The 11,702-nt window shown below is 42.8% G+C and overlaps 1 protein-coding gene across 1 annotated transcript; it reads right to left on the minus strand.

Annotated features, from left to right (window-relative positions):
• Positions 1-981: 981 nt before the first annotated feature.
• Positions 982-9,118, minus strand: gmpr (guanosine monophosphate reductase). Its single transcript, XM_015973774.3, has 9 exons — positions 8,828-9,118; positions 3,829-3,948; positions 3,660-3,743; positions 3,136-3,309; positions 2,980-3,061; positions 2,575-2,681; positions 2,460-2,502; positions 1,983-2,142; positions 982-1,894 (listed from the first exon to the last, which is right to left on the minus strand). The coding sequence occupies exons 1-9, from the start codon at positions 8,912-8,914 to the stop codon at positions 1,714-1,716; spliced, it is 1,038 nt and encodes a 345-aa protein (XP_015829260.1). The 5' UTR covers positions 8,915-9,118; the 3' UTR covers positions 982-1,713.
• Between the last annotated feature and the right edge of the window lie 2,584 nt (positions 9,119-11,702).

Below are 11,702 nucleotides of genomic sequence, written 5' to 3' on the forward strand. Positions count from 1 at the left end.
ACACAGTTATTAAGGGGGGATGGTCTTCTCTGTGGCCCCCATAACCACCCTTTGGGGGCACCACTGCTCAAATAAGAAAAACTGACTGTTTTTACTTATTCTTCTCTGATTCTTCTAAAATATATATCTAATTTCTCACATGTCCTCTGGATTAACCCTTGTAGACTTGTGGAGAACTTCTGCCCATGAAGGGGCCAAATCCAGTCCTAAACATGTCTACTGCCCTCTGGTGGTGGACCAAGAGTCAAATGTACGGTATTACTCTGTTGTTGTTAAATAATGTCATAATTAAATAAAACTGCATATTTAGCTGGTTTATTAACTTTAGCTACCAACTAGTTTTAAAAACTAGATTTTCAGACTTTAATGCAAAGGAGGCCGGTTTACAAATATGTAACCATAACAACCAATGTACAGGTGTGGACTGGGAGCAAAAATCTCCAAAATCCCTTTTTGTACTGGTAATCTCTGGTAATTGTTCCCAATGTTAAAGTTGGGACATCGCTGGGGGTAATGAAACTCAAGTTTCATGGTGCCTATCTCCAGCAGTCAACGGGCAAGTAGGCGGGGTACATCCTGGACAGAGAGCCAGTCCATCGCAGGGCAACACAGAGACACACAGGACAATCAACCATACACACACACACTCACACCTAAGGACAATTTAGACAGACCAGTCAACCTAACAGTCATGTTTTTGGACTGTGGGAGGAAGCCGGAGTACCCGGAGAGAACCCACGCATGCACAGGAAGAACATGCCAACTCCACGCAGAAAGATCCCAGGCCGGGAATCGAACCCAGGACCTTCTCGCTGCAAGGCAACTGCTCTAACCACTGCGCAGCCCCCAAAATAAATACATTAAACTATGATTGGGGTTTGAATGGGGGAGCTAAAACGATAATGGACTCCCCCGGAAGCCTTCCAGGGGAAGCCAATAAATGATCAAGATGTTTTAAAATCAAAACTCAAAAAGCCAAAAGCAAATGGATTCATAATTTATTTTCCATACAGAGAAGACATACATCCATCTTTCATTGTTACCTTCATTGCAGCAAACAATGAACCTCTTGGGTTTAAAGTGCAGTAAATGTTAAAGGTTAAAGGGTTTTTTGTACTGAACATAGACACTTCAATGCAGGAGAAGAAGGCACAAATTGTGCACATGCTTGATCTGAAATATCGGGCACAGTGGAAGCAGTGAAGACGACTGCAACGTGTCTGGAAGCAGCCGGATCTCAAATATGCTGAACGTGTAAAGGATTTTAATCCTAAGTGTTTGGTTCTCATCAATGTAGCATTCAAAACAGCCCAAATAAAGTACATGCACACAGACGCAATCACCACAAGAAGATTAGACGACGAGAGTTTCTGCACCGATAATTACGGATCTGGATTCTCCACGTATGTGCTGATTTACCCCCTGATTGATCTGATCAAGACTCAAGTTATTAGGCTTTTTATCCCTTCGTATCCAAACTGGGATGCATCGATCCTGCAGGTTTTGGCTCCATCCATCATGGAGACTGGAAGTATGTAAATTCACATTTTCTGCTGTGAAAAGTAGTGGAAATCTTTGTTAAAGTAGCTTTTGGACAGCAGAACGTCTTGGGTTCCTCTGCTTTACATGTGGACTCGGCATAGACATGCACATAGCATCATGATGTAGCCAACGTGTGTTTGTAAAGGTTTCAGGGTTGCTGTGTGTTCTCTCCTAAGTGAACATTTGGCTGGACTGTTGCGTGACGCGGATGAAGGTGGTTCTGCGGCTCAGTTCCTTGAGTTTGGCCGCGCCCACGTAGGTGCAGGTGGAACGAAGACCCCCCAGAATGTCGCGGATTGTGTTTTCTACGTCTCCTCTGTAAGGAACCTCCACCGTTCGCCCCTCAGATGCCCTAAAGGACAGCAAAGTTAAATTAAAATGATCCTCATATAGTTACAGGAATCTTGAAAACCCCAGTGGTGAAGTATGTGGAGCCTAACCTGTACTCTGCAACGCCGCCCACGTATTTCTTCATGGCTGTGTCGGAGCTCATGCCGTAGAAGAGTTTGTACTTCTTGCCATTCTTCTCTATGAGCTCCCCAGAGCACTGGTCGTGGCCTGCCAGCATCCCTCCCATCATCACAAAGTCCGCCCCGGCACCTGAGGAGAAGTAGGACAGAAGAAGTGTGCATACACAACACAAAGCAGGCCTATTCAATTTCTGTCCTTGAGGGTCACTATCGGGAATGTTTTAGTTGTCTCCCTTCTCCAACACATCTGATTAGATTGTTAAATCAGGTAATAATCAGGTTTCTCTGCCTAAATACATCTGGTTTTTCATTGGTGGGTTGTGCAGGGCTTGCTGACCACCTGAATATGTAAATCAGTTGTTGAATCAGGTGTGCCGGAGCAGGAAAACATCTAAAACATGCTGGATAGTGGCCCTCCAGGACAAAACCTCCAACATTCACACTCACCAAAAGCCTTTGCAACGTCTCCAGGGCAACTGCAACCTCCATCCTAAAGCAAAGGTACATGAGTAAATTTTATGGACTAAAATGTTTTTTTTTAACGTTTGCGATATGAGCTTACAGAGATGATGTGTCCTTTGAGTCCATGTGCTGAGTCTGCACACTCTATAACAGCGCTGAGTTGTGGATAACCCACACCTGTCTTGATCCTTGTTGTGCACACAGAGCCTGGACAGATGCACGTTAATGATTCGTTAAATAGAAGTTCATATTCCTGCAGGTATTCATTTGCTATGATCTGAGCATGTGCAGATTCTCTAGGGTGGACTCTTTAGAATGTGGCTTTTCAGTTCTTCCCTTTTTTTTCCATGAACACACCTGGTTTGAATCAATGAATGATTAACAGGCTTCTGAAGAACTTGGACAGGCAGAAGAAGTGATTCAACCAATCAATCAGATGTGTTAGAGCAAAGAAATAATTACTAAAACATGCAAGGCAATTTAAAGGTCCTATTTTAGCCCCTACCTGGCCCTATGCCCACTTTGATTATATCGGCTCCAGAAAGGATGAGCTCCTCCACCATCTCTCCAGTCACTACATTTCCAGCCTGGAACCCAGACAACATCATCACCAAACAGCTGGTTGGAGCCACGCTGCTGTCTGGAAAGGGCACCTTCTTACCATGATGGTATGTTTGGGAAACTTTTCTCTCACTGTCTTGACAAACTCAACAAAATACTCTGAGTAACCATTGGCCACATCCAGACAGATGTACTTGAGGGCAGGAACGGCTTCTAGGACGGCACACAACTTCTCCAGATCTGCGTTTCCGCTCCCTGAGCTGGCAGCTATGCGCTGTGGGAAAATATGACCTGCTTTCAGTGAACAAACTTTTTTCACCAGTTTTCTAATATATTAAAATAATAAATATTCAAATGTTCTAATAATAATTAATTATTATATATCAAGCTGCACCTGACTAAAATAGTTTTTAATAAAAAAAAGTTGCTTGGGTGCAAAATGTCTTGAGCGATTAAAACTGATTAATCAAGATTAATTAATTACAAAGCCTCTAATTAATTTCAGTAATTTATTTAATGAAGTCCCACCCCTAATACAGACAGTATAATAATAATAATTATATATATATATGATTTTATTTTTTTTATAATTATTTTTTTAACCCTCTATAATGGAGATCTCACCTCTAAGCATTCTGGGTGATTATCAGCAAAGGTTTTCCATTCTTCAACAGAGTAGTGCTTATGAATGGCTGTGAAGAGAGTGTGCTAAAGACAAACAGGTCAGAGAAACTCAAACTTCCTACAGTTCATAGTTACATTTTAAACTGAGCTACAGGAAACTGTCACTCACTTTACTGAAGACTTTTGCCATCTCAAATGTTCCTGTGGTGTCCATGTTGGCCACGATGATGGGGATCCCTGTGTAGGTCTGCTTGGAATTACGGAATGTAAACGTCCTCTGGAGGTCAACCTGAAATAAAGATGTGTTCTATCATAGCTGCTCCGGTCACATTTCATTCTTCACCCTCAGTTTTTGCTGCTCCATCCTTGGTGTGGTCTAGCTTAATATATGGGGTTAAATTAGGTCCAAAACTAATTACGGAATCTCTTGTGGCATTCTGAGGTTGTGTTTGTGTCAAAAGTATAGGCAAAAGATGTCAATACATGTTTGAAAACGTTATTTCAGCAGATCAATTCTCCACTTTATACACCCGTTGGTGAATTTTATATTGTTGAAAAGCCTTATTAGTCACCTTCACATTTGGGCGACGGTGACACAGGAGTTAGGTGCTCGCCCCATAATCAGAAGGTTGCAGGTTGCAGGCTCAGTTCGTCTCTGTCATTGTGTCCTTGGGCAAGACACTCACTTAACCCCCATTGCTTGCTGCTGGTGGTGGTCGGAGGGACCGGTGGCACCAGTGCTCGGCAGCCTAACATCTGTCAGTGCACCCCGGGCAGCTTTGGCTACATCATAGCTCTTCCACACCAGTGTGTGAATGGGTGGATGACTTTTTGTATTGTAAAGCACCTTGGCGGGTTCCTGGACTGTAGAAGGCACTTTATCAAATACAGGCCATTCAGATAAAACTTAATATGCATCAATACAACTGCCGCATAGTTCATTCCATAGTTGCACAGATGTAAATGTGATAAATCAACTTTTTCAGTCACATAAAACACATCATCGTCAGTAAAAGAAATTACTGTAAAACTGTGTATTTTCCAAACATTCCAGGAGGACATTTTTAGCATTACAGTTTTTCTCAATTGCTATAACACTAAAATCCATTGACTGAAGAAAGTTCTCAGTTGCTTGAACTCATTAAGCTGACCGTTGAGCCTGTTGTCAAAATCGTAAACAACTTCACACGGTTTAGCAAAACTATAAACGCATTCTCATTCTTAAAACACATTCTGCACTCTAACGTACATAACAGTAAACACAAGTGGCACACATTTACCCATAACAAGAGCACAAATGTCATTGAACATAATCAGTCAAAATAGATTTCTCTTGTTTCAAATGATGTGACAACCAATATAAGCAAGTTAGGAGAGCAAACAGGTTGTTGAGGGTGGGAATGAGAAAGTGTGACGATGGATAGAAGAATTCATGTGAGAGGACGAGGACGTACGCGAGGTGGGGGATGAGGAGGAGGGCAAGACAAAGAGTGGAAATATCCAATGAAATATGAGCAACAATCATAGGCCATGTTGTTGTCCATGGGCTGACAACGAGGGAAGCTGGCCTTAGATTGCAACCAAATTTGAGCCTCAGGAGGGAAAATATTGCATGTGATGTTGATGAAGTGCTTTGGCCTGACCCAGCCCACAGACAAGAAGAGGCTCATTGTTGGCATGTTTAGTCCTTTGATGTTTTTCATTTCGTGTTTTTTTTCCACTGTCATTGAACACTGTAGCGCAATGGACTGCAGGCTGTTTATGGTACAATAAACAAATGGTATGGCCCTGAACATTTTGCTTTCTATTATTTGGTGTATTGTTTACTGACTGCTTGATGGTGTGTGTAATTTAGAGTAATTTCTTTATGAATTGAGAGTAGTGTTTAATTTTGAGCACAGCTAAATCTGTTTTGAGGCGAAAGTTTGATTTTGCAAGAGGAATGAGAGGTTGTGTAAACCGTGCTTGAAGCTGAGGTTTTGTGTTTAATGTTTTGAGAAAAGGGAGCAAGGTCTCAGGAATTGTGCTTTAGCAATTAAGAGAAACTGTAATTAAACCCCATATTTACGAGTCAGTATCTGTTTTCACCACAAGTGAGTAGTTTGGAAACTCCTTTGCATGTCTGGCAATCCACTAAGCCACTACCTACGTTTAGCTGCTGTTAGCAAATGATTTTGAACTTGTTGCAGAAAGTGTTGGTGACCTGTACGTAAAAATGTAAGAGTGTGTTAAAATTATAGTGCATTACAGCAGAATGCTGCTTTCGTGTTGAGCTGAGTAATTTGTTCTGTGCAAACTAGCACCTTCCAGCGAGCTTGGAAGGTGCACCACAGCTGTCTGAGTGAAACTGTTCTCAGAGCTGCAGTTAAAGTTTGGCAATAACTCATCAAGTCACAGAGAAGGAAAGGAGTGTGTGGACGAGGAGGAAGGAACATTCAGTGCAGCATACTCATTTTTCTGATTCAGCAAAAGATTGATGCTAGTTTTCAGCCAATTCTGCTGATGCTGCCTTCCTTTCTGCTAGAAAATGACTGAACATGACATATGGAAACTAACAGGCTTCAGTTTGATCATCAGAAATGTGAAAACTACAAAAATCGTCTTTGTTATGAAGAAATGGTTTCCCTAGTTGGAGTTGTATGTTGAAGAAGAAGAAAATATCTTTTCTATAGCGCCTCTCAAGATAAAAATCACGAGGCGCTTCACAAAAACAAAAGTGTAAAAATGTAAAAAAATGAATTTAGAAAATGGTTAAAAATATATTTAAAATGACCGAAAAAATGGACAGTTGTGATTAAAAATGTTAAAGAGAGAGAGAGTGAATAGGAAAGAGGGAAATCAGTGGATCCTGAGGAAGGTGGAATAGGTGGGGAGAGCAGAATAAAGAGAGAGAGGTGAAGAAGGTCATACAAAAGCCAGCTTGAACAAGTGAGTCTTCAGCTGCTTTTTAAAGGAGACCACTGAGTCCACTGATCTCAGGCTCAGGGGGAGAGAGGTCCTGAGTCTGGGGGCCACAGCAGCAAATGAGCTGTCAGCTTTGGTCTTTAGCCTGGTGCTGCACAACCAGTAGGCTTTGGTCACTGGACCTCAGGGACCTGCTGGGGGTGTAGGGACTAAGAAGATCACCAATGTAAGATGGTGCTTGTCCATGTAAGGCCCTATAGACCAGAACCAGGATCTTGAAATGAACCCTGAAGTTGACTGGCAACCAGTGAAGCTGGAGGAGAAGCGGGGTGATGTGGGTGTGTTTGGAGGACTTGGTCAGAAGCCGAGCACAGGCGTTCTGAACCACCTGTAGACGGTTCAGGGAGGTTCTGCTCAGACACGTGAAAAGAGAGTTACAGTAGTCTAAGCGTGAGGAGATGAAGGTGTGGAGAACTGTCTCAAGTTCAGAGCGGGACAGAATGGGACTCAGATTAGCAATGTTCCTGAGATGAAAGAAGGAGGAGCGAACAAGAGAACTGACACGAGAATCCAGGGTCAGAGCTGGGTCAAAGGTCACGCCAAGATTCCTGTTCCAGATTCCAGATTTAGCTGTGCTCAAAATTAAACACTACTCTCAAATCATAAACAAATTACTCAAAATTACATACACCATCAAGCAGTCAGTAAACATTACACCAATGTTCCACGTTGTGATAACATCTGGCTGACTTAACCGAAGGTTCTTTTGTGACGTCAATGTTTGTTTCTCGCATTGCATCATGGGATTGTGTGGCACCAAACTGCGTATTTAGCCTACAATTGAAGTGTTTAGCACACTTGGAGGAGGATTTAGCAAAGCAGAGGCATCATTCTGGCTGTGTGGCTGATTGTTTGGCCCGTGGGAGGCTTGATAAAAAGTGGGGCTGCCTTGCAAATTTCAGCGTAGGCTTACAGCTGTGCTTTGTCATAAAGTAGTCCCAAGTCTAAAATGGCGCTGGTGATTCCTTTGTTACCAATTATTTTCACTGGCAGTCAGTCTGATTATTTAGGTCACCAAGCAGAATTGAGATCACTTCCGAGTGATTTCAAGGACTTTTTTGCTCACAGTGCTAGTTGAACCCATTCACTTACTGTGTTTTATGCTAAGCTAAAGCTAAAGGAGTACAGCCAGGTCAGGAGAGTGACTGGGGGGGTTACAAATTGTTGTTTTTTTTCCCACTTTTCTTACTCTGTGTGAACAAAGTTTCACTTTTGGGTGGAATATCCCTTTGAAGAACAGAATTCATGGTTCCATTAGTTACAGCAAGTGCTCCAGATTCTGAGGTAGAAAAGCAGCCCCAGACCATCACACTGCCACCACCGTGTCTGACTGGAAAAATCTGATTGATTCTTAGTTTCAGGTGACAAAGTTTTTATTGTTTTGAGTCAGTTGTTCCTCACAAATGTGGGGTGTCCTGAAAAAGGAAGAAGCTGTGTCACTAAAGGACTAAACAACCTGATTTGAGATTTGAGGTTGCCACCCTCCCCTTAATTTTCTTTGTGTGTGTGTGGGGGGGTGGGGGGGGGGGGTGATTTTTTTTGAACATGTTGTTACAGTACACACATATCTGAGTCATATGGAATGTGTTCTATCACACACACACACACACACACACACACACACACACACACACACACACACACACACACACACACACACACACACACACACAGCCCTATTTTTAAACAGTGTTTCTGAGAAGTCTCCTGCGCTTCATGTTGCTTGCCAGCTCCCACCTACTCTCCTTTCCCCAATCCCAATCTAATCCCACCAAACGTCCATCAGCACCGTGACCTGGCTCAGATCGTGTGATGGATATTAAAGCTGGGAGTTAATTACGTGGAAGAGTTTTGCTTTGTCTCAGATAGTTGAGTCCAAAATACATTTATCTACCTTTTTTAAATACATGAAATCGGATCTGATATTTTAGTAGTTTTCCTGTTTATTTAATTAGGGTTTGTTTTTTTATTTAGTTTATTTTTTGTTACAGCTGCTCGCTGACCAGCTGATCTTGTCTGCGGTCACGTTTTTAGAAGGTCACCTCACAGTTACACGGCCCAGGCTCCCCAAAACTTTAGAGTCTGGAGAATTCTGCCGGCTCTGAGCTGCTTTTCTGAGCCGTCTCTTAGGGATCACGAGATAGATGAATGCCACTGGTGCAGCTTCAAAGTTAAACATGAACTAAATAATCAGCAGCACTGACCTCTGAGCGACTCTTTAGGCTGCTCCTTTTGGGTCGGAACAGGACATCCTTGAAGTCCAGCTTGAGGTCAGCGTCCACTCGAGGCATCTTGGATGTCCAGAACAGTGATGAGGATGATGAGTGAAAGGAGGAGACTCGCCTGAGTAGGAAGGCTGCTGCTGCGGTGGATGCTGGTCCCAAGCCCCGACCACCAAACCCGAACCTGCAGGCGGCCACCGTATTTATAGCTAAAGGGGACCCAGCCCAGATCTGGCCCCCATGGCTTTATTTGGGCCTGGACTCTCCCTCTCTTCCCCCCTCTCCCGCCCTCTTCCTCCAGCTCCCCTGTTCTCTTTGCCTCCTCTCCTCCAGTAGAGTGGCAGGAGCAGCGGTGTCTGAGCCCAGCTGTCCCATCTGCTGACTCACACACACACACCCATACACACACACTTCAGAGCACAGAAACACTGCAGCGGCTTGATGTGCTGCAGTGCTCAGAGCACACCTGCTGTCCAGTTGGAGAATCGCTCCGTCTTCAACTGGAGGACACGAGAGGACGGGGACAAAATGTGCTTTGCCAAAGGCAGGATGAGAGACTGAAGCAGCAGGAGGAGGAGGGGGGTGCAAAGGAAATGCAAAATTAATTCATCTTGCTTTCAGAAGGATTTATTTTAAATGCATAAATTGAACATTTGCATATTGTATTCATTTTTACATGTTTATATTTCTTAAATATTTTTAAATATTTTGCAAGAAGGTTTGGAAACAAAAACCTTTTTTTTATTGGTTGGCACAGGGACTAGAATAATGGTGAACAAATGCAGGTGTAAAGAGCTGTTTAATTAAACAATCATTGTAGCAATCATGCAGATTAGATGAAATTCAATTTCTAACTTTTTAAAATATTCAAACCTTAAAATTTATTGAATTTATTTTACATATAAGGAACAAATTTGGATACAAATGGGATTTTCAGCCCTTTAGATAGAAGAAAAATGCTAACGAGCTGCATATCTCACATCTGTTTTTCTGCCAGACAAAAATAAATGATTCATATAAGCAAGGATGATAAAAAATGTCTCAGTCACTGTTTAAATTTTGCAAATGTGTCCAACATTTCTTTACAGGAGCAAAAAAATGTTCTATAGTAAACCAGAGTTTTTAAAAGAAATATAAAGTCAATAATAGTGATACTTTTATTTTATATTATTTATTATATATTTATATATTATTTATATTTATTTATATTAATGTATTATATAAAGAAACTCACAAAATGTTGATTCCTGAGGAGTAATCTTAACTTGTCTGTTATTCGGCTCATTTATTTCTCTATTTTGTCTTTATAATTATTTTTTTTGCATGATGCAGATAAGAAAATTATGCAAATAAAAATAAACACAGCAATATTTCCTTTAAACACATTCGGGTGACTAAAGTTGTGAATTTGTCCTTTTATTTAAATTTGTTTTAATTTTCTTTTTTCACATTTTTTTATTCCGTTTTATCCAACCATCCATTTTCATCCGCTTATCCGGAGTCGGGTCGCGGGGGCAGTAGCCTAAGGGCGAGAGGCCCAGACTTCCCTCTCCCCAGCCACTTGAACCAGCTCCTCCGGGGGAATCCCAAGGCGTTCCCTGGCCAGGTGAGAGATATAGTCCCTCCACCGTGTCCTGGGTCTACCTTTAGGTCTCCTCCCGGTTGGACGTGCCCGGAAAACCTCACCAGGGAGGCGTTCAGGAGGCATCCTGACCAGATGCTCGAGCCACCTCAACTGGCTCCTCTTGATGTGGAGGAGCAGCGGGTCTACTCCGAGCCCCTCCCGATGACTGAGCTTCTCACCCTATCTCTGAGGGAGAGCCCAGCCACTCTTTGGAGAAAACTCATTTTGGTCGCTTGTATCCGTGATCTCGTTCTTTCGGTCACTACCCAAAGCTCATGACCATAGGTGAGGGTAGGAATGTAGATCGACCGGTAAATCGAGAGCTTCGCCTTCTGACTCAGCTCTCTCTTCACCACGACAGACCGATACAACGCCCGCATCACTGCAGACGCAGCACCAATCCGCCTATCGATCTCATGCTCCAGTTTTCCCTCACTCATGAACAAGACCCCGAGATACTTAAACTCCTCCACTTGGGGCAGGACCTCATCTCTGACCCGGAGAAGGCATTCTACCCTTTTCCGAATCAAGACCATGATCTCAGATTAAGAGGAGCTGATTCTCATCCCAGCTGCTTCACACTCGGCTGCGAACCGCTCCAGTGAAAGCTGAAGATCACGTTCTGATGAAGCCAACAGGACCACATAATCTGCAAAAAGCAGAGACCTGATCCTCAGGCCACCAAAACGGATGCCCTCCACATCTTGGCTGCACCTAAAAATCCTGTCCATAAAGGTTATGAACAGAATCAAAGGGCAGCCTTGGCGGAGTCCAACTCTCACTGGGAACGAGCCCGACTGTTACAACCTGTCTAGGAGGGGCCAGGCCACAACATGAAGGTGGATTCCCATTTTCCACAGATCCCCAGTACCACACCACAGTTTGACTTATCTACAAGGATATTTATTTACAAGTTTTATATTAACTGAAAGCGAGGGAGGATAAATATAACTCAGGGTGAACCAAAGGCCAAAACAACAAACAAAACACCCCTAACTTAAATAATCATCTTGCCTACAAAATAAAAGAAAAAGAAATACAACCAAACTTACCTCCTTGATTACAAACACAGGAGAAAACTGAATGAAGAAATTAAATGGCAGGTTCACGCCTACTTTCCTCAAGTTTAACAACAGGTCTGGTCTTAACACAGCACTCAACGATGAAACAATGAAAAGAGAATGAGGATCAGCTGCAGGTGGTGTTGGCATCCCTCTTAAAGATCTGCTCCCA

The sequence above is a fragment of the Nothobranchius furzeri genome, chromosome 19 (genome assembly GCF_043380555.1).
Source record: "Nothobranchius furzeri strain GRZ-AD chromosome 19, NfurGRZ-RIMD1, whole genome shotgun sequence".
Taxonomy (NCBI): Eukaryota; Metazoa; Chordata; class Actinopteri; order Cyprinodontiformes; family Nothobranchiidae; genus Nothobranchius; species Nothobranchius furzeri.